The sequence below is a fragment of the Hemibagrus wyckioides genome, linkage group LG05 (assembly GCF_019097595.1).
Source record: "Hemibagrus wyckioides isolate EC202008001 linkage group LG05, SWU_Hwy_1.0, whole genome shotgun sequence".
Lineage (NCBI taxonomy): Eukaryota > Metazoa > Chordata > Actinopteri > Siluriformes > Bagridae > Hemibagrus > Hemibagrus wyckioides.
This window is the reverse complement of record NC_080714.1, coordinates 18,053,136-18,081,051: the sequence shown is the minus strand read 5'-3', so window position 1 is coordinate 18,081,051 and position 27,916 is coordinate 18,053,136. Positions and strand designations below refer to the sequence as shown.

General features: G+C 36.8%; 2 protein-coding genes across 2 annotated transcripts; both read right to left on the bottom strand.

Moving 5' to 3' along the window:
• Window positions 1-508: 508 nt before the first annotated feature.
• cacna1sb (calcium channel, voltage-dependent, L type, alpha 1S subunit, b) lies at window positions 509-21,736 on the bottom strand. The gene is made up of 45 exons (XM_058388971.1): window positions 21,379-21,736; window positions 19,639-19,744; window positions 16,181-16,320; window positions 15,856-15,980; window positions 15,615-15,767; window positions 14,596-14,801; window positions 14,383-14,486; window positions 13,983-14,128; window positions 13,729-13,810; window positions 13,423-13,583; window positions 13,108-13,333; window positions 12,738-12,945; window positions 12,238-12,358; window positions 12,010-12,124; window positions 11,831-11,918; window positions 10,830-10,899; window positions 10,339-10,471; window positions 10,106-10,235; window positions 9,927-9,986; window positions 9,704-9,810; window positions 9,185-9,272; window positions 8,944-9,051; window positions 8,801-8,853; window positions 8,497-8,643; window positions 8,143-8,344; window positions 7,396-7,554; window positions 7,150-7,260; window positions 6,970-7,053; window positions 6,505-6,552; window positions 5,991-6,017; window positions 5,764-5,889; window positions 5,116-5,181; window positions 4,936-5,027; window positions 4,694-4,859; window positions 4,431-4,558; window positions 4,241-4,337; window positions 3,988-4,090; window positions 3,784-3,885; window positions 3,023-3,150; window positions 2,645-2,767; window positions 2,119-2,339; window positions 1,689-1,753; window positions 1,469-1,566; window positions 1,258-1,323; window positions 509-1,181 (listed from the first exon to the last, which is right to left on the bottom strand). The coding sequence occupies exons 1-45, from the start codon at window positions 21,564-21,566 to the stop codon at window positions 951-953; spliced, it is 5,508 nt and encodes a 1,835-aa protein (XP_058244954.1). The 5' UTR covers window positions 21,567-21,736; the 3' UTR covers window positions 509-950.
• Window positions 21,737-22,285: 549 nt separating this feature from the next.
• tmem9 (transmembrane protein 9) lies at window positions 22,286-27,646 on the bottom strand. The gene is made up of 6 exons (XM_058390288.1): window positions 27,542-27,646; window positions 27,145-27,255; window positions 26,054-26,145; window positions 25,467-25,575; window positions 24,226-24,357; window positions 22,286-23,904 (listed from the first exon to the last, which is right to left on the bottom strand). Exons 1-6 carry the CDS (start codon window positions 27,566-27,568, stop codon window positions 23,779-23,781), a joined length of 597 nt encoding a protein of 198 aa, XP_058246271.1. The 5' UTR covers window positions 27,569-27,646; the 3' UTR covers window positions 22,286-23,778.
• Between the last annotated feature and the right edge of the window lie 270 nt (window positions 27,647-27,916).

The window sequence follows — 27,916 nt, the reverse complement described above, 5'->3', positions numbered from 1 at the left end:
TGTTGCTCCTTACTGGAGCAGTATATTAAGCCACAGTACTGTACAAAAGTATTAGCCCCTCAAACGTTCATATTTCAATAGACATTTATACTCAGATCTTGAAGTGTAATGTATTAAAGTGCCATACTTTCATTACATTTACATTTCATTACATTTTCCTTTCATTTTTACAGACAAATTTATCCTGTATATGTCATTAAAGAAAATAACACATAAAGAAAGAGATCTCGCAAATAAAAACATCAGAAATACTGTCTGGGATTTGACCCGCAGGCAGAAAGTGAAAAGAAAGTGAAAGAAGGCCTGTAGAAGAACCGTGTCAAAATTCAGTCAATTTGTATAACAAAATCGTACAAAAATTCACCTGTTATGATTGATTTCTGCTTTCTACTGTGATTTTACATTTCAGAAAACATATTGATTATTTTTTATTTCACAGACTAAATCTCATAGATGACTTTTGCACAGTTCCCTTTTTTTAAGTCTCAACTTAAATCCTTTTTATATAGTATTATCATTCATAACTCCTGCTGATTTGTTTTAACCAGGAAAATATCCTTGTCACAGATTATTCTCTGAAATAAAATGATTGAATTTAAATGTGTAAATGTAAAAGCCTTTTCTGAAACGAGTGCAAACGAGTGAACTCATCTTGCTCACAATAATGAAATAAATACGAATTTGTCTGTCTTCAGTCCTCACACTTTTTGTCCAAGGAAAAGAAAAACCCACGTTTTGTATAAAGGAGCAAATGAACGCAAAGCCACATTTCACCTAGGCAACACTGCACTCACATGGTTTTCTTTGCCTGTTAAAGATATTTAATTAGTTTTGTTTAGCATGTGAGGATGTGAAACGAGTGGATTTGACTTTTCAGGATAAGGCTTGTGAAGTGCCGTTGTATCCTGAACAGGATAATTATGAAAAAAAAGTTGACAGATCATAACAGCCTACACTGCAGTGGTGGCCTTGTTTGAGTCGGCAGGTTTGGTGCTGGGTGGAACTGGAATGGGACGTCGTTTACGTTTCACCACTTTTCCACCCTTTTCATTCAGAAGTTCTCGAGCAGCTCCTTCCATGTCGCCCACGCTGATATTCATGGCTTCTGCCATCTCATTCTTAGTCACAGAAACAAACTTGGGGTCCTCAGCCAGAGTCTCAAGGCCACCATGTCTTAGTGCCTAAAAATGCAAAAATTAGTTTTTGCTCTTTCTGACCAGGTAACACTGATACACAGGTTATTAGCCTGCAGTTTACCTGTTGAATGAGTTTGTCAGTTGCAGACGAAGATTCCTTTTCACCGTATGTAGGATCATAAGGGAACTGCAAGAGTAAAGAGTAAAACACTGAACCTAAATGGCAAAGCATTTTCACAGTGATAAAAGTTTCCCAACTTGCCTCTGTCACATAAACAACCATCAGATATTAGCTACACTGAACACGTTTTTTGGATTTTGAAGCAGATTACCTGAGTCATGTCAGTCCTCACAGTAAAACCTGGCCGCTGTCTGCCTTCAGCATCTCTAAAAGATGATGATACTCCCCTGGGAAGCATACTGACTTCTCCTGTTGGGTACAGTTCTTTTTAAACAAGGAGTCTTCAAGCAAGAATTCAGACAGCAATCTTGTCCAACGTACATTTGAGATTTTAATGAATTATTTATAATCCATGTTTTCTTTATACTTACTGATATCTTCAAAGGACTGATCTCTGGTTCTAAAAAGCAATGGTGACTCTCTTTCAAATATAAAACTGGAAGAGAAAGGACAAGAAACGCTCGACAGGTCATTAAACAGTTGCATTCTTTAGGGTTTTTTGGTGAAAAGTATTTATGCAGTGTTAGGAAGAAGGATCAATTATGTTAGACGTTCCCTGTTCTAACACATCTATTAACTCTCTGAAACATTCAAACCCATTCCTTATTCTTGTAACTACATTTACTACAATAATAGTTGTAGCTGAATATTGTACTGTAAAATGAATAATAAAAAATATAAACAAATTACAATCTGGACCTTTAAGGGGTCAAATTTGGTCATTAAAAGGTGGGTTGAATTATATGTCTTTTATTAGGAAAAAAAATCACCACATAGCGCTGGAATATTTAAAGTACTCACTCCTCTGTAAAGTTAGCATTGTTGTTGGTGATGTTTGTCCTGGTTGGTGTTGCAGGGAAAAACTCAGTGTTGTGGAGGAACAAAGAGTCAGGTGGAGACTCCACATCCTCTGGACGACTCTCGGAGAACTGCAGGGGGCGTTGGCTGGTCTGTGCTGTTGTAGGGCTACTGGGTTCTGAGGAAAAGGGGTCTGTGTTGATCCCAAACAGACCCCCAGTTCTCTGAAGAAGGAACACCCACCATCTTATTACAAGATTTACTATAAAATATTCTGTTATCTATGTATCTGTATACATACATACATCTACGTGGGCATATAAAGCAGACAAAGCTTCATAAAGCGCTTACTGAAGATGACTAGACGAATTTATTTTTAATTCTGTTGTATGCTTTATTTGTGTAATTGTCCTTACAGACTGTTAAATAAATAGTGCAGCAAAGAAACCAAGTTCTCAGCAGTTTACATGGAATACAATGCCCCTTAGGTTTTTAATTGTTTAATAGTTCAATAAGACAAAATTGTTACCCTGTAGATGCCCTCCTCTCCTCCTGCCATGGCTCTCTCCATCTCATCCTCAGCAATAAGGTCTCCTGAGATGGCCCTGTGGAGCTCGGGGGCTGCCTCCTCCTCAATGCTGCGTAGCCCCGCCTGAACAAGAAAGGATAATATTGTGTGTTATTTGATGATAAAATGCCAGGATGTTCTGAGAGAAATAAAGGGTTGTGTTAAGCGCACTGTAGAGCACTAATGACAAGAAGCAGAATATATTAAGCTGGGATTAGGTGATAATTAAACTTATAATGTCAATGTAATGTCCAAATATCAGTCAAAATAATAACATATGCGATGACTGTTGTGATTTCGTGACATATTATAACATGACATTATCCAAACATGTTCTACCTGAATCTCAGCTGTTCCTTTTTTGGTAGGCCGGTAACCGTAATACTCTTCCTGGCGCTGCATAAACTTACGGAAGTACTCCTGAATCAGGAAAGTGGCGTAGAACTTCCCAACAGTGACCTCATCATCTGTAGCCAACCAATCAAATGATATCAGAGATTAATCAGAGGCAGGAAAGTCCACAGCCAAATTAAATCAATAAAACAACGGTAGCAGTAAATAGAAATATTCTGAGAACAGTGAATTAAAATTCATTAAAATATAAGCTAAGTAAGGAATTATAAAACCCTTTAGGACATGCAGTTTTAGGAAAATAAGCATTAATGAGGTGAGGGTCATTATCATCCCCAAACATTATTTTATTTTTTAGGATTATTTTCCTATAACTGCAAAGTATTTTTTTTCATATCCTTCAGCAATTTGCCAACACTAACAATTTCATATATTATATTATTTTATACATTATTCAATGAAACATTATAGTTACACTAAATGTTGTGGAAGTTCCTATTAACACTTATGTTATAGCAGCTATAAAAAATGTTTCTTTTATTTTTTAACAAAAAAGCAGTTTAAAACAGAAAGCACAAAGACCTCCATCATGAGACCTTCCCAATGCAGACAGACTGACTACTACTACTACTACAGTACAGACTACTACAATGTGCATCTTGAACTCCTATCAGAGCCATACTGTGCAGATGTGCAGGTAAAATAGGACAAATAGGACACAATGTTTACTTTGAACAGGTATTCATTACCTCCAATAGGCGGAAGGACCTGATCCAAGAGTTTCATACTGATCCGTTTCCAGATGCTCTTAATAATGGCACGCAACTCTTCATTAGCCTGCTCAAAGTTGCCTGATAGCCACAAGACACAGGAGCGTGCATAAGACAGTTCTTCAAAATGTATTGGTTATATTACAGTATTAATTAATTATTATAGATTAATACATTTTATACCTTCCGTTTTAATCTTCAACGCCGTTCTGACTAAAGCAAACAATGTGGCATTGAAGGTGACCGTTCCATCGCTGTTCAGGGGCATGTTCATGGAAATTAATCTCTGAGGACAAAATGAAATCAAGAAGTTGGAAAATTGGAAGAAAAGTTGGGCATAGGATTTCCTTCTAACAGCATTACTTTAATTATCATTAGAGATATACTGTAGAATGTTTTTTATTTACCTTTACGATTACAATTTTAATTGCCTTACCTTGCAGGCTGAGCGGTGAGGGCAGAATTTTCCAAATCCCAGTGGTGGCTGGATCCTTCGTAAAAGTGTTACTACATCCAGATGTTTAATTCGCCCCCTTCAAATAGAAAGAGTTAACTGATTGACAACCTTGCAATTACCCAAATATAAAATGCACATAAAACATCCACTAAATATTCATTTCACTCACGTTGCCTCAGGATCATATTCTGCCCAGATCTTCTTGAACTCATCCAGATGGTGTGGACCAAGGATCGACCAATCACGAGTAAGGTAGTCAAAGTTGTCCATAATGATGGCCACGAACAAATTGATAATCTGTAAAAGAGGACATCAATTTACTGCTAAACAATCAGGCAAACTGAGTTCACCAGTCACTTCAGAGGTTTACTGGAAATTTTAAATCTGCTACTCTGAGCTGAAATAAAAAACATTATTTTTTAAGATGCTTACCAGAAAAGCACACAACATGTTGAAACTCAGAAAGTAAAAGACAGCAAAGTTAGTTCCACAGCTGTACTCCTCTCCAGGAGTTGAACCGTGGTCTGATTTCGGATCGCAAAGCTTCCCAGACATACAGGCCAGCATGACTTTGTGCCAACCCTCTCCGGTAACACATCTGTAATAGACCCAAGCAATCTGAATAATTCTGTCACAGCTGGATCACAGCAATATCAAGTAGACGTCTAACCCACCGGAACAGTAGCAGAATGGCTTGTGGGAATGTCTGGAAGTGGTTGTTACGATTGATCTCAGTGCCGTCCACTAGGGCAATTTTACCAAATACCTGTACAGGAGGGAAGAAAGGCAGACAGATAAAGAAGATGAGACAGATGTAGAACTGAAGCATCTATAGGAAATGAAGAGAAACTCACCTGCATCCCTATGACAGCATAGATGAAGAAAAGCATCACTATAATAAGGGCTATGTGAGGGAAAGCCTGAAGAGGAGAAAAAAAGACACAGATCCTATTTTAGATTATTATTATTATTTTTCTATTGTCTATTTTTGAGCATCGTGTTTCATAGTTAAGAGAGAAGTTAAAAATCAATTGGAAATGTGTAATGATGCATACAGAGTTAACTTGATTTAAATCCTGACAATAGTGTCCTTATTAATGCTAGTTGTCACTAAAATAACATGATCTCAAAGCTGTCAACTTTCTTTCTAGTGGATATTTACAAGATTGATGGAGAAAAGTAAAAGTAGTTTTCATAACTGCACTATGACAGGAATGAGCCATATACTGTATGTCTACAATGCAGCCTGTTAGTAAGAATAGTTTAAGTCAAAAGCAATTGACTTATTATTAGAAAATTCCCTAAAATATTCCAATCAAATCAAATTGGCAACCAAATATCTAAGTAACATTGGATACAGTGCCATTTGCTGACAACCACACAAGTAAGATAGCAGGAAATCAGATAAAATCAGTGCTATTTGATTCTAAACTAGACTGAACGCATATCAGTGAGTTTAAAACCATCACTGATCATGTCTCTTCACAATCTGTCTTTCGAACCTGGAACGACTTAATGAAGGTCCACAGCAGGTTGCGAATGCCCTCAGAGCGGTTAAGTAGCTTTATCAGACGCATGACACGGAAGAGACGGAAGAAGGTGATTGAGACTCGAGCATTTTCTTCATACTGTTAAAACATGGAAATGTAGAATACGGTCAAGAGAGTCTATTCTGAAATCATCGACAAGTATAATTACAGAAAAGGTTAAAATGTCAAAAAGGACTCACAGCAATGACCTGCATTGGGTTTGTTTCCTGAAAAAAAAAAAATCAAAAAGATATAAAGTACATGTGGATATTCTCATAGTGCTTGGGTAATGGAGTATTGCTATACAGTACACATTAATAGCACTAAACAGACAAATAACTAAACCATCCTCCCTATTTTCATTTTTATATCACTAACCTTTATAAAGACACTTTACATGCAAAGACTCAGGCAAAATATAATGGCCGTTGTTTAGTTTGCCTACCTTTAAAGTTACCAGCCAGTGCGGGAGACACAAACAGTATTTTTTAAATGTGTTATATTATTACAGTGATTTAACTCTTTGGGTTATTTTATTTAACTTTTTTATATCCTACTTTAAGCCAAGATGAGCATTTTTGTTCTTTGCAAAAACACATTCAATTAACCACTGCAAGCTTGTGTACTTTATATATTGTTCATTGGTTTGCTATTAAATAGGGTCAGTAAACCAGCTCACACAGCAAGGCCCATGCAGCGCAGAGTGATATTTACAGCACAGCCATGGAGGCAGTAAAGTCCACCACTGGACTCCAAAGCAGCCTAAAGAGGAATAAAAGTGGAATGAAGATGGGATAAAAATGATATAAACTAAGAAAAATGATTAAGAACATGATACCACACAGTGGTGACAGTAACATTCAAAGACAAAAAGAATAGGGCTTGTAATCTTTGGAATCTCTGGAAGTCTTAGGTGACATGCAGTGATGGTGAAGAGATCTGAATAAAGCTGAATTAAACTGTGTAACCAGTATAAATAGAAAAAAACGACACTGGTACTCATTCTGATAAACAGACTGAATGTGCTGTCTGTCCTGTATCATGTCTGTCTGGCCTTTATCACATGCGACTGTTTGGCTTGTATAAGTAACGTGTAAACGTGTACATTTTAACAATACCTATAACAGCATTTTTGCTTCACATGCACAATGTTGTAGACATTTTTGCTCTTGCACTTACATCAACCTGACTGAGGACGACGTCTACGATGCTCCCGACCACAATGAGGAAATCAAACACGTTCCAAGGGTCTCCAAAGTAACCCTGCAGAAAGTATCCAAGAATATGAACAAACTCTCTCAGGGAGAAATTCAGTCAGGAATATCTGCAATATTTTTTTTGCGGAGGAGTTTACATTACCTTTGCTTTGAAAGCTATAAGTTTGACGATCATCTCAATTGTGAAAAGGACTGTGAAGATGACGTTTAGAGTGTCTGAAAGTTTGGTTATGTGGTCTGACTGATTGCAGTGCTGTATCACAGGACAAAGAAAGCATTTAATGTCAGTAGTTTCAGACATAAAATGTAATAATTTAATAGTAAAATACTTTAATAGTCAAAGACCAAAGATTGGAATTGTTCTTATATGATAGAGAAAGCCACACACCTGCATTCCCAGACACAACGTGTTGAGTATGATAAGGAAAAACATGAGGTACTCAAAGTAGCAGGAGGTCACCAAGTACCAGAACTGGTACTGGAAAGGGTTCTTAGGGATGTAGCAGCGGATGGGCCGAGCTTTCAGCGCATACTGTACACACTGGCGCTATGGTGGAAAGAACATACACACCTTATAGATTATAGGAACTAATGCTTAAACAGCCATCTTTTACATAAGGAGAAAAAAATATGGGGTGTGCGGTTTAGAAAAAATATGAACAAAGGGTTCGTGTGATGCAAAATGTAACCACTCCAGAGCTGATTATTATCAGCACACCCAAAATGTTGTATTGTCCTTATATCACTTATGTAAGGCTTACTGTATGTCAAGAAAGTGTGACTATGTAGTATATGACTGACTTTACATAAAAGAAGGGTATGATTAGATTTATTGTTGATTTATTTTTTGAATAAAAAATAAATAAATATTTAAATGATAAATGATTTATTTTATTAAATTTTTATTTTATTATTTTATTTTATTATTTTATTATGATTTTATTAAATGATAAATAAATAAATGATTTATTTTTTACTAACAGCACATTCATGAAGCTTTAAGACCTCTTTAATGAAGCATCCGCTGGCCACTTTAACTTTTGGGAACACTGAGAGCTAAGCATTACTTCACTGAGAGTAAATTGTAGTCATTAAATCATGTTTCAGTCCCCCACAAAACATAAAAAATGCTTACCTGGTTCTTGTCCAGCTCACAGTCCTTGTACTCCTGCTCTCCCTGCTCTCGGAAAGTGACAATGACAAAGCCGACAAAAATGTTCATCATGAAGAAAGCGATGATAATAATGTAAATGATGAAGAAGATGGAAATGTTCACACGGTTGTTATAAATTGGGCCCTTGTCTTCGGCATCTGAGTCTATAGCTGTATAAAGCAACCTGTTGAACAGAAGTGGCAAAAAAGAAAATAAATCATGTGTCCTTAATACATCAAAACAGAAGCACTGAAAATGGCAAACGGATGAGTTTAGCATACGTTTTCTGAACAACAGAACTGCTGACTATAGAGTCCATGTCTCATGCATACTCACTCTGGCCAGCCTTCAAAGGTGGAGACAGTGTAGAGAGTGAGCATGCCTTTCAGTACGTTATCAAAGTTAAAGTCATTGTTGACCCACTCTCGCCGACGGACCTCTATATCGTGGAGAGTGTTCTGCACATGATGCACATAACTTCCCCTGATAACAACAAAGAAAACCACTGTCAACAGAAAAAGAACCACATTGTTTGGAATCTTTAGAAGAACTTTAAAGAACTACAATAGTACACCTTGCTAAAAAGGAACCTCAATAGCAGACAAGTAAAATATCACGAAAAAAAGACCAATGTACTCACTGACAGTCCAGCTCAGTCATTTTCAGTGGATCTGTACAAGAGTAGAATTTGCCCTAATGAAAAATAAACATCACAATTACTAACGATTCATTTCCATACATGCAAGGGACTATCTAACAAGGAGGGTTGTATTTTCATCTCACCTTAAAGAGCTGGACTCCAATGCAAGCGAACATGAAGTTTAAGAGCATGGTGACCAAAATAATGTTGCCGATGGTTTTGATGGCCACAAACACACACTGCACCACATGCTACAAAATGAATGCAGATTTTAATCACATATCCAAAGCTGAATGAACTCCAGATATATAACATATATGAAGACTGTATATAAAGCATAAAAGATAGTTTTATAGAATCTACCTTATTTCATGATCTACATACCTTTAATCCTTTGGCTCTGTTGATGGCCCTTAGAGGCCTCAGAACTCTCAACACCCTGAGAATCTTCACCACAGAGATGGCACTGGACCTGTACAGAAAGAAAAATCCACAAACTCAACACAAGATACTAGACAAACAGGCATTACATGCACATATAAAACCTGCTGTGCATCATAATGCATTTTCAATCAATGCTATAAATATATAAATATATACATAATGAAATCTTCAGTTAAGCAACTACAAAATAATCTATCTATCTATACAGAACTTTAAAACACAGAAACTTAACTAGACAGTTACAATGTTCAAAATTAATCTCAGGAATGTGTCCATATTGATGCTTCCTTCAGAAATGATTGTTTTCGAATGAACCTTTAAAGTAAGTAAAAGTCCCTCACTTACATCACTTCAGAATGATCCAACAAAGTGCCCTGTGTATGCATCATCTGTTCAGCATGGGCCACACTATATACACCAATTATTATTATTATTATTATACTTATATATATAACTTACTCCATCCCCATAGACATGAGAGAAACCACAACAACAATGAGATCCAGAATGTTGAAGGAATTTCTGCAGAAGGATCCCTTGTGCAGGAAGGCACCATACACAGTCATCTAAATCATGACATTCAAGACACACAAATTCATTGCCGCATATATGTCAGGGAGTAACTCTGCATTCATGAAAGTACTTCTCAAATTTGAATAACTCATCAGTAAAAGTAACATACCTTAAGGACAATCTCAATGGTGAAGATCGTTGTAAAGACAATATCAGCATAAGCCAAGATCTATAAAATAGTCGGATGTATTCAGTACTCATGGATTTGCCTTATATTTAGCAATTATAATGCAATGTTATTGTGCAGATAATAATGCAGTACGTGAAGCTTTTTTTGTTTGTTGGCACCTTGTTTCTGAAGGATTTGGGGTCAATAGGATCTTCAGCAGCCAGAGAAATGCTGCTGAGGAGGATGAGGAGAAGGATGAAGTTTGTGAAGGGGGTTGCGTTGATAGCTCTGTGGCACAGCTTGCGGAACCTGTCAGTAAATAGTTTTTAAGAGAGAAAATTCTAAATTAGAGTCAATACAGGTGTTAAATATGTCAAACTCTACCTGACTATCTTCGATATAAACAATTTACTTGTTCTGTGGGCTGAAGATGAAGAAGGAGCTGGCTTCGGGCATGGGAACCACTGTCTCTTTAAGCTGAAGATCAGCCATAGGTCTGGGTCTTGGACTGGGTGGGATCTCAGGCTCTTCCTCCTCGTCATCACCTGAGCAATAAAGATGGTTTGTGGGAGAGAAATAAAAACATTGTCCTCTTAGTTCTCAGTTCAGCTCAACAAAACCAAACTCACTTCTAGAATGAACCCTTTAGATATTGTCACCTAACAGATATCAAAGCAAAGTCAACAATTCCCACAAGAAACTGAAAACTGCTGAATTTTAGAAAGCAGCACCCTGTTTATGTATAGTTCATTATTTTTAACAGCGCCCCATAAATGACCAGAGGAGCATGTGGTTAGTATTTAGCATGACCTATAATAGTGCTGCTATCCTTGCAAATATACCGATCCTAATTTAGAGCCCAAGCATAAGCCAGGAAAGAGTTTTAGTGTTTGTGTGGGTTACCTGGAAAATCAGCAGGAGGAAACGGGTCCTTCACTTCTTTTACATTTGATTCAAATTCATCCACTTTAAGCTAAAAGAACCAAACATGGCCAAAAATTAGGAAGATGACAATATAGTTAATGAGATCATCTACAGATGGATATGAATCCATATGAATTTATTAACTAATTAATGACTTTGTGGTCATTTTAAATTCCATTCAAAAAACTTTATTTGTATAGAGCCTTTAGGCATGTCACAAAGCAGCTTAAAAGAAATTCATTTGTGGATTTAGATATTGTGCAAAGGAAAAAAGTCTCTGAGAAAACATGAGGAAGAAACCTTAAGAAAAGCCAGACACAAAAGTTAAACCATCCTCCTTTGGAGGACACCAGATAGTGGGATTTGCTGATATGTATTAGGTCCACTTGTTCCTTTAGAGGGAAGCAACACTGTCCATTATCCTATGATGAAGTATTTCTATCCTGATGAGAGTGGCCTCTTCCAGGATGACCCCATCACCAAGGCATGAGGGTTTGCTGAGTGGTTTGTTTAGTAAATCATATGTTATGACCCTCAAAGTGTCCAAATCTCAGCATTGAACATTTAAGGGGATGTTGGACCAACGTGTTAGATTACTCTCCACCACTATCATGAATACACCAACTGAAGGAATATTTTTGGGATATAATATCTTGTATGCAGTGGCCGAATACCTTTTTAAAATCATTTATGTTGTTTTTTCTTTTGACATCTGTCTGCATAATGGCCAAAGCATAGAAGAACATTCAATCACATACCCTATAATATTCCTATATTATTCATATCCTTGACTTGACCCTATAATATTCTTATCCTTGACTTGACCCTATAATATTCTTATCCTTGACTTGACCCTATAATATTCTTATCCTTGACTTGATCAATAAGTTGAGGAAAATCATAAATATACATATACAGTGTATATAGTATTTCACTGTAAGGAAACTATAACAGAGCAGTATATTATCAGGTGTTAATACCTTTGCTGTTGTAGGCATGCCTTCAGCCTTATGTTTGCTCTTGACCACCAGAGCTTTTTCTTCGTCGCCCTTCTGTGAATGGGATTCTCTGATGGAAGAAATCCGAAAATTCTACAGAACTTGCATGAAATGTGGCAGATTGTCTTAAGCTTCAGGAGTAATTAATTGAGCATGTGTACCTCATGAGTTTCTTTCGAGCTTTCTCCTCCTCCCTTTCTTTTTGTGCTGATGAAAGGCTTTCAGCTTCACCGAGGTTATCAACAGCAATGGCCAAGAACACATTCAAGAGGATGACTAACCACCGCTTAGGAAAACAAGGCTTTTAGATTTTCAGTGCTGCCATTTCTAGTGGAGTTTCACACGTACACGACAGATCTAACATTCGATTCTGAATTTCAGAAGGATACAGTTTCCACAGACATACAGGATGATGAAATAGATGCAGACGAGAATTCCTGGGAAAGTTGGTCCTCCATGAGCCATGATTCCATTATACATGATGGAATCCCATTCTTCCCCAGTCAGGACCTGGGAAAAACAAGATCAATTAGGATTTGATCTATTACTAGAAAGTATTCTTTAATTGATATTTACTTGAAAGTATTTTCTTAGTTTTGTTTTGGGGTTTTTTTTTCCATTTAATTTTACTTCATTATCATAATACTCTTTTAATATTTTTTAATATAATAATAAAATTATTCTTAATTATTTTATTATTATTTATATATTATATATTGCATTTCATTCTATTATATATAGATTTCATTTACTCTGCATACATTTTTTACTCCATTTTACACCATTTTTAGCTACATCTGTGCTCTATAAAAGTAAGTTTATTATTATATACTCTGTTATCATTAAGTATTATTAAGTATTGAAAAAATAATAATAATAAAGTGTGCACCTGGAAGACACTAATTAGAGCCTGTGGGAAGTTGTCGAAGTTGCTGCGCTGCAAGGGCCTGTCAGGGAAGTTGAATTTGCCTCCAAACACTTGCATTCCCAGGAGAGAAAAGATTACAATAAAGAGGAAGAGCAGGAGGAGTAGGGAGGCGATGGAACGGATTGAGTTGATCAGAGAAGCCACAAGACTGCTCAAGGATGTCCAGTACCTGAGAGGCAAAAAACAGTGGTAACCTTATTTATGAATTTCCCTACAAAATCTTATATTCAGGTGAATGTTTTGTAACAACTTTGTCTCAGAAGAATTTGTTATTGTGTCAAGGTTTTTTTTTAGTGTTATTTAAATCTTCTAGTGTCCTCAGTTGACTCACTTTGTAACCTTCATCAGACGTAGGAGTCGAATACACCTCATCACAGAGATACCCAGTGAAGTCATCACATTGGCTGACACCAGGATGATCTCCAGTACGCCCACAGTAACAACAAAACAGTCGAAGCGGTTAAAGATTGACATGAAATACATTCGCAGGCCAAAGGCGTACATCTTCATCACCATCTCGATTGCGAAACAGGTGAGCAGGAATTTGTTGGTGTTATCTACAGAAACAAAAACAGGGAAAACAAATGCTAGATTCCATCAGATATTTGGCTTCCCACAAAAAAACATTTGGCAGTCCAGGACAGACCTTGAAACTGGGTCATCCATTCAGACTGGGGGTGATGTTCTGAGGCAATGGCAAGTGTGTTGAGAAGCACGACCAGGATCACCAGCCAGTAAAACACTTTGGACTTCACCCAGATAGTACACTTCCTCCGTAAGGCACGGTGATAGCGACGAGCAAGGCGGCTAGGAGTCAGATTGTGAAAGTATTAATAATAATAATAATAATAATAAGAAGAAGAAGAAGAAGAAGAAGAAGAAGAAGAAGAAGAAGAAGAAGAAAAAGAAGAAGAAGAAGAAGAAGAAGAAAAGCTTCTTACAGCATACTTACAAGTAATACACTACACGGCTTAAACCCTCTGCTTTATACAGGCTGTCTGTCTCTGAGCCACTGTCCTTCAGAGGAAGAAGACCTGTTGACACAAGGAACATGATCATAAACTAACGCAAGTTGCCTTGTTAATGGCTACTTGTCAGGAGCAAAATGATGAACAGACACAAATATAAATGAATGCAGTGCAATGGAAACCCAGATTTGAGGAAAATCAGCACCTATAAGTTCTAATAAATATATATTCTGAGTACCTAATCCTTCTTGATCAGCATCCAGAATTTCAGCATGTGTAATCCATTCCATGTAACCTTTCAGATCTTCATCCATCTGCTCTCTCTCTCGTAACTTTTGGTACTCCCCTCTGGACCTACATTTCTCTCTCTCCTTACTAAACTCCCTACAAGGAAGATGAGAGTACATGAATTAAACAAAACACACTGTATATGACCCTAAGCAATAATACAATGTGTAAGCAATTAAACTTGAACTTGATTCACTATACATACAGTCAGACTTATAGATTGTGCACTACATAAAAGAAAATCTATTATAGAAATCTGGCTTATCAGAATTGGAAGCATATTGCATGCAGCTGTAGGGGGGGTAGGGTGGTGTAAAAGCTTCTATCAAATAAAGTGGATTATCAGTTACCCGCTGAGGACACCAAGAACCAGGTTGAGGACAAAAAAAGAGCCAAGTAGAATCATAGTCACAAAGTAGACAAATGGCCATTCGTTACCAACAGCATCATTAACCTGAAGGACAACACAAGCTGTGTTTTACATTTAAACCATTACATTAACAGAAATTATGGTTATTCTAAAGATTTTAAAAAAGAGATATTGATGAAGCATCTACAATTACCCAGTAAAGCACATTAGTCCAGCTCTCCATTGAAATACACTGGAACACTGTGAGCATGGCAAAGCCAAAATTATCAAAATGGGTGATGCCCCAGTTGGGTCCTGGCCATCCAGCCCTGCATTCTGTGCCGTTGATGGTACAGCGACGTCCGTTTCCAGCCTGGGCACAAGGCGATGCCACTTCATTCTCCCTTAAGGCAATAATGTCTGTGACATGAGATAAGATAAACCATCATAAAAATGCTTAATGTTAATTCAGACTGAAAAAAATACTATTATATACTATAAAAACAAATGATTATTAAAGATTATTACAGAGGATTGATAGTTATTAATCAGTATAGTAACACTTTCTATAAAAGTCATATTTCTATTAATTTATACATCCTTTCATATTATGTTAAAATGTATTCACAATGTATTAAAATTGAATAATTAAAATGAAATTAAATTAAAAGAAATTGCACTATAATGTATAGCTATATTTGTATTTGAATATTTACATTTACATTTATGCCATTTGGCAGATTTTGTAATTCAGAGCAACTTACAGAAGTGCAATCAATAAATACATCCTGATAATGGTTTACTGGGTCATAGACTAAGATTACTAGTACAAGTATTGTTCATAATGCATTATAACACCAACAGCAACAAAAATGAGCCCTCATCTGTGTAATGCTAATGTTATGATATGTATTCTGATATTTTGTCTTAAATTCTCTGACAGTATCATATCTTACTTCCAAACTGGGGCTAAATTACTTTCTGATAAATGTTTTATTAACACCTCTTCTAATGCCTACTATTAACAGATTAGAAATGCTTTATAAACATTGCTATAAACTGTAATGCCAAATAACTACTACAAAGTATATCATTTCTTATGAATGCATTTTAGCATGCTGTCAAATATTCATAGGTTGTTATATATGCAAAAAAACCCTTCATGTACAGTACTGCCATCAGGGTAATTAATCTAAGCAACAGAAGACAGCAATAGAAAGATATTGGCTCTACCTGTGCCTTTGTAGTAGCAAGTCTTGTGCATCTTGCATTTAAACAGCTCCAACCCCATAATAGCATAAAGGGTGACCAAGAAGAAGACAAGCAGAGCGACATGGAATAGAGGCAGCATAGCTTTCAAAACAGAGTTCATAACCACCTGCAAGCCTGTAGAGGAGCAACAAGTTGAAACAAATGACTCCACAGTCGGTTTAAAATGGAGCAGCATGGTAATGTGAATGTGGGAAGTTCTTACTGGGAACTCCCGAGACTAGACGAAGTGGTCGGAGGACACGAAAGGCTCGGAGAGCTTTCATATCGAACCCTCCTCCTTTCTCTGCGGACTCTCCGGCTATGATGTCAACTGCCAGGGTAAAGAGCCTGAAAACAGTTAAAAGATTATATTATTATATGATAAACTGTAGCAAAAGATCGCAAGAGCTAGAAAAGTTCATGCAATGATTCTACAGTTTCCACACAAGGATCAATAATTACATGCACTAAAACAGCACAATTATGATAAAATTATAGGTCATCAAACTGTTTGTAAGCATTGTTTTAAGTGGCTGGATTCATCTCACCCCATGAACACGATGACAAAATCCAGTATGTTCCAACAGTTCCGTAAATATGCACCTTCATGAAATAAAAGCCCATACGCTATTATCTTCAGAAAACACTCCAGAGTGAAAATGACCAGAAATATACCCTCCAGGCTCTCCTGCAAAACAGCATATAGGCTTGTCAGATGACAATTCCATTTTAAATAACACATCAGATGTATTTGCAATACTGAAAGAAGCCTAATCTGTACTTGAATGGAAGTGAGGTGTTTTAGCATAAACCACATTGAGTGTGTGCAGTGTGCATCATTGTTTTATTAGTTTATTCTCAGATCTTGTCATGTGTGTGCACCACCAATAACCAATGCAAAATATGTTTAATTTGAATAACTATAAGGAATGAGCAGATAATAACATTAGTGGTACAGATTGGAGTTGCACTTCTCGTGGAACAGATAGAGATACAGTATGTTTTTTTGCTGTTGTTCTGATACTATGGTAAAGACGAGGCAAACTCTGAGAGGACAGAGCCTTGTAAGGTGGTCACGGACTGCTTGTTTACACTCTAACACTGGTAACACCAATCATATAGTGACTGTTCCTTAAACACTGGCGATTTAAAGACTAATGCTCCTCTGTTCTACGCTGTTGTGATCTGCAAACAGTTGCTGCAGGGGAATTCATTTACAGTCAGCATTTACAGTCATTTACAGTCAGCAGCTCCTATTTATTTTACATAGAAATTACACAGAGCTCATGCAGGTACAAACAACATGGGACCACATGGGAGCTTGTGACACATACAAAGAAATGTCAATTTCCATTCAAGTAGAAATAGAAAATAGAATAGACTTTGTCACATATACATTACAGCACAGAGAAATTCTTCCTTCACACATCCCAGCCTTGGAGGTTGGGGTCAGAGCATAGGGTCAGCCATGATATAGCACTCCTGGAGCAGAGAGGGTTAAGGGCCTTGCTCAAGGGCCCAACAGCAGCAACTTGGTGGTGCTGGGGCTTGAACCACCAATCTTCCAGTCAACGACCCAGAGCCTTAACCATTGAGCCACCACCACCATTCACAGAGGTATTTTTAATGTCTTAATCCGTCTTTAAATACAACTACGCTAAAACAGGGTTATATCAATTCAATTTCCAGGAAAAGGTCTAAATACTGTACTGCATGGAGTTTAAAATCCTAATCATAAATAAATCATTTCAAATTGCCAATATTCTCAGATTAGACGCAAGGAAACATTTCCCAAGCTACAGTAATTCACTTCTGACATATCAGTTGTTAAAAACTAGTCATAATGCTACTCCAGGACATTTGAGAACTTTCGCTACAGAAATTCAGCCAAGCTACATGTGTTTAGAGACCTGATATGGGCAGAGCCATCAACAGCCAGCTCTTAGCTTGAATTTCATTATGTACATCTGAGGAATGGCTACAATTTAATGTCAGAGCTGGGGGTAAATAGTCAGCAGCTGTAGGAATCATAACCCACATTAGAGTCATTTGAAATACAACACTCTATTAAGTAACATACTATTAGAGATCTGAGAATATGACTGAGCATACTCAATTCGCAAACAGATCTGACTCAGATATTTAAAAGTGTGCCTGGGTGTATTGAATTTTGTTGATTAGAAGCTGGAAATGCTTTCTTATGTATTTTTTTTTTTTTATTATTGTTATATTCCTGTTAACATTAACATTCATCATATGAACGTCATTTGAATTTAGACTAAATGTTCTAAATATCACACGTTAAAAAGTAAATGGATTGTTCATGTGTAGAAATAGTATGAGTAATAAAAATGATAAAATATTATACAATAAATTAAACAAAAAATATTCCTTTGTGGTTATAAAAAAAAACTGTGAACATTCAGGAGTAAAATATTTGGAAGATCAAAATAATAGAAAATATTAGAACAAAATATAGCAATATTCTTATTATGTAAATAATTTGCACAGAGATTGCATGATAGCTGATTTCAAGGGTAATAATCGCAAAAATAAAAATAAAAAGGCATGCTGCATTAAATATGACAAAGAGTCTAGAGACTTTTGAGTGATGAGGAGAAAATTTACATCGTACATTTTCCTAAGGTCTTAGTTTACCTTAACTGACATCCAAGTACGGATGCTCTGCATGAAAGGATTAACACAAATAAAAAATGAAATAGCTATGGACATAAAAGCATATTATATAATAAGGCTCTGTCAAGTGGCTCTGTATGAGCAATTAACTGAGTTTGGAACATCATACAAAAATACTCCCCCTAGATGTTTGCATGTATCTTTAAACCTCACACTCATTCCTGTGGATTGCAAAGCCTCAGGTTTGTAATAACTGCTAGTCCTGACCCAGGGTCTAAATATAAAGTCGAGGATAAAAAACAGTACCAACGCCAGTCACTGAGCTTTAGTTTCAGTCAAAGCTTTTTAGAGACTCACATATAATAAGTGGGTCACACAAGCAACAGCCAAACCCAGATATATGAGGTGGTTAACGCCTGAATCATTATTAATTTGAATTGAATTTTAAGAAGTTATATGATCATATTCATCTAAATGACCGAAAGTAAAGACATTCAGAAGTGTCACAATTGGCTAACTACCTTCAGTATTCTTTGAATGGTTCATGGTTCAAAATGGAGACAGAACTTCTGGATATGAACTAAGCAAAGAATTTTAGTGGCCTGAACCCAGCACTCAAATAAATACTGCAGCAGAACTGATCAAAGTATGGGGGAAAAAAAACAAAATAAAAACTAGCATCGTGCAGCAACTCCAGGACTTTTAATCATGGTCTCCAGAATCCACAGCACTAGTCAAAAGTGGTGACGTGAAACACTGGTATGAAAGAAAAATTGATCTTCAGACACTTCAGACATAAATAAGACACTTCAAAGTGTCTTATTTATAGCCATGAGCTACTCACTAATGTGTAAGCATGAAATGGTAACTGCTGTCACTATTCAGCTATATTAGTCACTTACTAAGTTGAATTTGATGATGGAACTTCACACCTTTTCTTTAAAGACCCCTGCCCTGGAAGGAAAATGTTTTCTTTCTTTCTTTCTTTCTTTCTTTCTTTCTTTCTTTCTTTCTTTCTTTCTTTCTTTCTTTCTTTCTTTCTTTCTTTCTTTCTTTCTTTCTTTCTTTCTTTCTTTCTTTCTTTCTTTCTTTCTTTCTTTCTTTCTTTCTTTCTTTCCTTCCTTCCTTCCTTCTTTCTTTCTTTCTTTCTTTCTTTCTTTCTTTAATTCTATGCTTTTAAAACAAAAGTGTACACTAGTTTAGATCATTTGGTTTGCAACAAGTGTACCATTTGGATTTTAAGCCAAATTGCACAAGTTATATACAGGAATAAATTCAATTAATAACAAAAATAATGTAATAATTCAGCCTACTATGATTGACTTTTGGGCTCCTATTGTTTTAGCCAACATCTGGAGCTGTTACTCACCAAGGTGGTGTTGGTGCTGTTGGTGTCTTCTTCTGGCATTGGGAGAAACACAGCCAGGGCCACACAGTTAGCAAAGATAGTGAGTAGAATGATGATCTCAAAGGGCCTGGCGAAGACTGTTCAGGAAAATACTGGCCAAGCATGATAAACAATAACTATATGGCAGAACAAACAGCTGAGCTAACGAAAAGAAACCTGGGTAAAATTTGGAACCAAATGTACAGAGAATTCTTAAATATGCAGGACTTATGAAGATTCTAGATTTACATCATAGGAGCATTTACTGCTTCCCTTTTATTCCACACCTTTCCACCTTCCTCAAATGTAGACAACCAGACAAGGCAGATTTAGCATCTATTGTTTGTTTTATTTCTTACTGGAAATTTCCCATTAGTTGTAAATTTCCCATTGGGATGAATAAAGTATCTATCTATCTATCTATCTATCTATCTATCTATCTATCTATCTATCTATCTATCTATCTATCTATCTATCTATCTATCTGGAATTATAAGCTAACATATTAAATATGTCATTATCGTGAACCTAATTAGTGCACAGAAGAAAAACACACCTATACTTTGATTTTATCATTGTTTTGTACACTGTATGTATTGCCCAAAAAATATAAACAGTACATCAAAAGCTACAACAGTGACAGACATTCTTATTTTATGTTTCATATTTTTCATATTTTTTTCCCTAGCCAATTCACCTAAACACATTTTAAATTCTGACTTGCTGGCCATCAGATTTTGAGGGCTTCCAGCATTAAATAAAGGAGAGAGGAATCTAAAGCTCTTTCAAACCAGCGGTCATGTGAATATTACATGTATATTCAATTAAAAAAAGGATTGAACTATTAATGGTTTGAGGCTGATGACTTCAAAGAGGAACTTCAACTTTTCTTTGAATCGTTTGTCATTGCAGTGGCTATATTAGGATTGTTATCTGCACTGTTTAAACGGTTTAGTTTGAACCCTTGAAACTCTTTCCACAACACTGTTCATCGGTCCACCATACAGCAATGTACAACTCAGTATGGCATGGTGAGAGGAAGAGAGAGAGAGAGAGAGACACACACTGTTGTGCTGTGTGTGTGTGTGTGTGTGTGTGTGTGCGCATTCCTGCCAGCAGACCGCAGCACATCAGAATTTCCCTGCCAGCTCAGCATCATGTCCAGGGCAAGTGATCTCAGACAACAGCTGCATGTACCCAGAATATTGTCAAACCATTTAAATGCACTTATCACTGATTAAACATGTCTGTATGTCATCTACTGTATGCATCACCACAAATACAAGAGAGTGAAAAATAATACATTATCTATAATATCTATAATAACATTATCATATTAGTCATCTGATCACTTACCACACAAATAAAGGCTCTAATGATCAAATTTAACAGTCTCTTACTAGGTAGGGCTGAACATTTTAAATAGTGTTAAGACCTGAGCTAATATTTCCACTTGACCATAAAGAAGTCACATAGAAGGCTTAACACCTTCACTCAGCATGTTAATGAATTACAATACTTAAGAGAAAAAAAGCCCCACCTGTTCTCATCACTGCAGGTATAGACAACAAGTCGGTCATAGATCCACTTTAGATAAATAAATGATTCTCTGGCTGTGTTCTTTAATCCTGGTAGCAGTGGTAAAACAACCTGGATACTACTACTATAGGATATTCATCTGTATAAGCATGGTATGTATGTGCATATGTGTTTGAAGGATACTTCCACTCCACAATGTTAATGCAGGTCTTGCGGAAGGGGTTTTTGAGAGTGAAAAAGAAGAGGGAGCGAGCAGGCCGGGGGTTTCCTCCAGTGGCCTGCAGTTTCTTTAGCTTCTCCCGCTGCTTCCTCTTCAGCTCCTCTTCGTTCATGATGAACGAGGCCAGGGCTGGCCCTCCACCCGAATCCATTTTGGAATCCAAAGTAAAATACCTAGTAGTTAAAAAGCCAGTTACAAAAACCCCAACTTTACAATCCTTCGGTCTCTTAGATGTCCATGTGAGACCTTCACAATCCCTCCACCTCCTCTACCCTCTGTCCTGTTCCAGCTCTCCCTCTCACACTGGACAGGCCTCTCCTCACTCCTTGGCCCTGGCCCCTGCTTGGAAAAGTACACCAAGCAAGGAGAAATTAGAGAAGCGTAGAGCATTTGGGTGCAGTTGGCCTGTGTCAGGTTTATATATAGAAAAGAGTTGAGTGTCCATGCTTGGGGCTGAGGAAGAGGGTGGTGGGAGCATGTTTTCAGGGTGGGGACACAGGGAACAGGAGGAAACAGCAGTCAGGGAGCTTCAGCTGCCCAAACAGCACTACTGGAGATGAAAGACAAGATGAGGAGAAGAGAAGAACACACACAGACAAAGAGAGAGGGAGAAAACGGTTTCATCTACAATACACATGCTGTAAGAGTTTACTGGCTAAACTAAAAAAGGGGAATTAATATAACACCAATAATTTTGCCAAATAATCAGTCACTGAATTTTCTTTCTAAAGCAGTAACTGCTCATACTGCACAGGTTAAGCAACAAGTTAGGCTGATTGCATATACAGTATATAATGGAATTCCCTGTATACTGGACATATAGTGTCATGAATTACATGCGACAAAGAGAAAAATAGTACATCCAGTTGCAACTTTCAAAGATTGTTTTTATTTATTTCTTCAGTGCAAGCAGAATACAACATGTGGAAAGATATTTCCTGAAATAGAACAGTGACACACTCAGTTGCATTTATTTGGTACATCTCCCTTGTACCTAGATTAAGCAACCATTTTATTGGGCACATAACAATGGGTACATAATTAAAGTCATCATGCACAATTCATTCCAGCATCGTAAATCCCAGGCTCTGGATATATCAGGAACAGCAACAGAAATCATACCACTATGCCTGTTGGTCCTACACTCTTAGGAATAAAAGCTTTTTTAACAGATTTATTAATCCTTAATAATTAATAGCAAAAACAGGCTCTGCTTAGAACCCTTTCTAAAGGATAAACAATGATACACAGTTCTACAAATAACTGAAGGACTCCCCCAGTGGGACAACCTGAAATGTATGGCGGACCTTGTCCAGTGATCTACCCAATAAAGTGGTCAATAATTAACTATAAGGTAGGAGTACCAAATAAGCTGAAATAACAAATATAGGCAATCATGCCAATAGAGCCAAGTAGAGTCTTAGCAGAATAATATCTGTTAAAACAAGCTCATCTCCATAAGTGCAATATAAATCTTCAAAATTGATACTATTCAGTGCAAACAACATGTAATTGGTGTGAAATCAGTTGCCACGTACATGACATTAGGAATGGGAAACACTGTAATTCCTAGAACCCAGTGATGATATACTTATACTCAGGTCCTTAATGAAGAAAAGCAGCATCTACTCAACAATAACCAAAAGGCATACACTGCAAAGAATCTTACCAGGTAAAAATATCTTAAATATAGTCAAAATGATCTAGAAAACCACAAGCAACCAAATCTAAGAGGATTAAACCTATTTCTAGACTAAGCTTGTTCTATTAAAAGATTATTTTGCTGATTCTAAATTTAAATTCTAGAACGAAGCAAAATGATCTGGAAATAGAATGAAAAAACTAAATGGTAGAATATAACTAGAAATGGCATTATTCATCTTATATTAGTAATCATATAAGAAAGAGTACATACTTTAACTCAATTCCAGATATTATCATGCTAAGACGTCATCTTCTGCAGTGTATGCATCTAACATGAGCAGGAATCCTATGTTGTTAAATTACTACATTTGCTTGCTCAATCTATTTTGTTTGGGAGAAAAGCTGAGAATATCAAAGTATTCACATTATTTTGCAACACAGCCCACTTCTCACAATATTTGCAATATAACCTATAAGTCTAATCTATGCAGACATTATAAGGAATTCTCCAGTTTATATAACAAGCCTAATCATTTCTGTTGAATATCATTTGAAGCATATTGATTTCTACTGAGCTTTAAATAGCAAACAGAATGCTATGCAAAAAAGCCTCACTGATGACAAGAGACATATGTGGTCCCATTGTTAGCAAAATAAATAAATCATGAAACTCAGAAGGGGTCAGCTTGCCTTTGCTGAATAACACTATAACTGAGAGTTTAGCTAAGCAATTTGTGGCGATCGAACACAGTCTTGCGCTGCTCTTGAACCTGTTTCTTCCAGCGCTGCTGAGCTCCTTCCACTCGCTCCAGCACCGTGTTCCCTCGGCCTGGAGCCCTCGCATCCTGTGGAGCAGAGCAGAGCAAATTTAGCATCTCTCAAATTGAAACTCTGTCTGTATCTTCAGTAGCAGCACATGGGATTAACACACCATATAATGTGCCTAATAAAATGTATAATTCATATTCCAGGATCATGTAACAGAACATATCCATCTGTTTTGTAATTGCCGTGTAACAAAATACTCATCAAACATCTCATCAGTAGAATCAGTTCACATTTGTCCCTATAAATGTCATTATACTCATTCTGATTTTGAATTAAAGCAGACTTCTGCTGTGTATGTCAGACGGTTGCTGCTAAAGACATGCTACTAAAGCCTGTACCTCAGAATATTCCTCGTTCTGCAGTGGTTGTCTGTAGGGATCACGCCTACGGATCAGAGGCTCCACCAAAAGCAAGAACAGCATGTACAGTAGTAGAGCACCGACCACAGACAGGTAGATGATTATAGTTACCTGGAAAGCAGGGATGAAACTAAACACGATTACAATATTCAGACCAGAACGTGTTCTAAACAGATATATCTGATTATGAATATGAGGCACACTACTGGTGTTTTTAGGTTTATGTAAACACTGCCCAGTGTTTTTTTCTAGAATGTAAAAATCCAAAAGATTATTAAATTATCATTAGCTGTATGGAAAAAATTCTGTTCCACACGAAAAGCTCACTATCTGACACTACTCTGCTAACACTTTGTAATTATCTGACTCCAACTCCACATTGACCCGACAGCTCATTTTAAGCAAGACTCTAACTCAAGAAGGCGAATCATGCAGACTGGATGAATGCAGATACAAGGTTTTATTTGCAATCAGCTGGTCACAAGAATTGAGATGCTCACGCATGAACGTCCCAACAACCTCTAAAATGGCGTCTCAATACACAGTCTTTTTACACGTTTTTCTTATCTTCTCATATGTTCTCACACCAACACCTCTTTGCTGAGAAAGTCCCACCTATTTTCTTTTTGGAACATTAGGTTCTTTTTGGACACCATTATCTTTTAACTTTTATCTTGTAACTTTTCCGAATACCATTATAATCAAATTCTCAAGGATTGTTTTATAAAAAATACGGGTGTTTTCACCTTTATCAGTGGGACTTTACCCAGTTCGCTTTCATCAAACAGCTCATTTGAACACAGAGGGCAGCATGGGTAAGTTCTCAGGGCCTTGGCTCCATTTTTTGTTGCTTAATTTTAATTATCATTATTCTTCATATTAATTTTTTGTACTAGCCGTTCCCTTATGTATCTGCATATTTAATCCTAGATATCTCTCCTGGAACTATCAGTGCCATTCAAGGAGCCCTAGTTGCGCTCAGGGATGAGCTCTATCCCTCTCAAGGTGTCAACACGCTCATATCTTGGCACGATGGCCCTGGGCACGTCCCCAACCCTGGCTGCTTTGATTTTGAAACAAATGTGTACACATCTAGCAGAGAAGCATGTTGTAGTCAAAATCTTAGACTGGATTGATATAGCAATCAATAACTCTGAATTCTTATTCATATTAAGAACACATTACATAAATCAAGACTCATAGTTGGGGCTAGAGGATACCTTGATGGTATTGCTGCTTCGCTCTTCATACTTGCACTCACAGAGAAGACAATAAGCCTCCACATCATGACCAGGCACTGGCATGGGCACCACCACATGCAGACAGTTACTGTAAATACACAAAGCATGCTCAAATCACCTCAGATTGTACTGAAAACCTGTGATTCTTAGTCTTATCCTCAATCACCCAGCATGACGACAAATTCCTAAGGACAAATGTGTATAATTTACAAAGCTGCCATCAGATATCTAAACAAGTGTTGATATCAGTACAACGATACAGGAGACAATAAAGTACAAGGATGTAATATCTTCAGTTGAGTGGAAAAATTTGCGCCTTACAACAACAGATTTAACATCAGATTTAACTGAAGTCAGGTTTAATTCTAGCTTTACTTATAGGTAACACATGGGAGTATAATAATATAGGCATGCTTAATATAAATAAATCCTCAGCTCATATAAAGTGAACAATGTTTATCTTTTGCGAAAGGAATTAAGCACATAAATATGAGTGTTTTTGTTTTTTATAATCACAAGGCAGTGGTACTAGTTCAGTGTAAATACTGAATAAAATAAAAACAAACCAGTCTTTTTGGGTGACGTTCCTGTTGTAGATATGGCCACTGATGTTCCGGTATGGAGGACAAATGCATTTGCACCGCACGTCTTCAATACTCTGCAAGTTTCATGAACAACAAATAAATACCGAAATATGGTGGAATCATCTTTATTGCTGTACATTTCTTCTAAATACCAAATATGGTACACGATAAACAGAAGTTGTAACTATTTCCTCGTGCTTACAGAGGCTTGTTAGTTACATGATGTAGTGCTTTGGATTTTCTTTATACACTATATTGCCAAAAGTTTTGGGACACCCCTACAAATCATTGAATTCAGGTGTTGTTTTTCAGGGCTTGGGCTTGTCCAGTGAAAGGAACTTTTAATGGTTCAGTAAACCAAGACAATTTGGACAATTTCATGCTCCCAACTTTGTGGGAACAGTTTGGAGATGACCCCCTCCTGTTCCAACATGACTACACACCAGTGCACAAAGCAAGGTCCATAAAGACATGGATGAGCGAGTTTGGTGTCGTTTGGAGTCCTGACCTCAACCCGAAAAACATCTTTGGGATGAATTTGAGCGGAGACTGCAAGCCAGATCTTCTCATCCAACATTAATGCCTGACCTCACAAATGTGCTTCTTGAGGAATGGTCAAAAATTCCCATAAACACACTCCTAAACCATGTGCACAGCCTTCCCAGAAGAGTTGAAGATGTTATAGCTGTAAAGGGTGGGCAAACTCCATATTAAACCCTAGGGATTAAGAATGGTATGTCATTAAAGATCATGTGCATGTAAAGGCAGACGTCCCAAAACTTTTGGCCATATCGTGTACAGTATATCTGCATGAGGCCATAGGTAGCTGTCTACCTTCGCCTTGTGCAAGACTACCTCAGATTCTGTGTGATGGTGTTGCTGTTGTGCTTCATTCCTCAACAGTCCAAAATAATCCTCTTAAACACATTTATTAACCGTAAATAATCTGCAATCCCAGTTAGCTTATCCCTACATGCCGCCATTGCTAATAACTTTAGTGCCCCATAGTAAAGGCTGAAATAGAAACAGCTAAATATAAAGGAGAGAAGAACGTCACCGTTAGTTAAAGGTACCTTTTCTGCGCGTGCAAAACAAGTCGCCTCACAGAAGAGCAGAAACAGCAGAACTGAAGCTGCTGCCCGGAGCTCTCCTAAACTGACCACCATTATTCGTCCCTCTTTTTTCTGCAATGAAAACACATCCGAGATGTAATATATATATATATATATATATACTCTTAAATTTAGCATAAACTAGCCAAATAAAAACAAATAATTACCACAGAATGTTCGAAAGTGCTAGTAAACACCTCAGGACCTAAATTAGGCTAGTAAGCTAACAAGTGAATCTCTGTTTCCACTGACAGCTAAGTAGCTAAATTCAGAAATACAAAATAATAATAATAATAATGACAAGATGATGACAAGACAAGATACATGATGATCAGATATACAGACTAGAAAAACTCACATTTTCCAGGTAACGAGTTTGAGGCATTCAACAGCCCTTGCTATGTGAACACTACATATAAAGAAGGACTTTTAACTTTTATTCTCCAAAATAAAAGACAAACCCACACAACACCACTGCTTGACCTCGGTTGTTTGCGTGTTTGTTGCTTCTTTATATTATTATTAAGAAATAAATATTTTATTTTTTTGATCATGCAATTTATTTCAAACTTCACTATAATGTATAATTATTCAGGATTTGGGGGTCAGTTAGTCTTTGATATTTTAATAAACAATATACAGCAGTCATTAAAAAAAAATTTGTTTTGACGATTTTGTTTTAATAAATAACAGAAAATGAGCAGAACGTGCTTAAGGACTTTTAACTACGTTT

Bases quoted from the DNA above. Each gene is read 5' to 3' on its own strand.
- tmem9 (XM_058390288.1), bottom strand. From the start codon at position 27,568: ATGCCTCAAACTCGTTACCTGGAAAAT. The intron at 27,256-27,541 runs GTGAGTTTTTCT...TTTTCATTGCAG, and splicing joins AAACTCGTTACCTGGAAAAT to AAAAAAGAGGGACGAATAAT. The intron at 26,146-27,144 runs GTACCTTTAACT...TGAAACTTGCAG, and splicing joins GTTTTGCACGCGCAGAAAAG to AGTATTGAAGACGTGCGGTG.
- cacna1sb (XM_058388971.1), bottom strand. From the start codon at position 21,566: ATGGATTCGGGTGGAGGGCCAGCCCTGGCCTCGTTCATCATGAACGAA. The intron at 14,129-14,382 runs GTAACTGATAAT...TCTTCCTTGTAG, and splicing joins GTTCTTGGTGTCCTCAGCGG to GGAGTTTAGTAAGGAGAGAG. The intron at 8,854-8,943 runs GTGAGATGAAAA...ATTTTTCATTAG, and splicing joins TTGGAGTCCAGCTCTTTAAG to GGCAAATTCTACTCTTGTAC.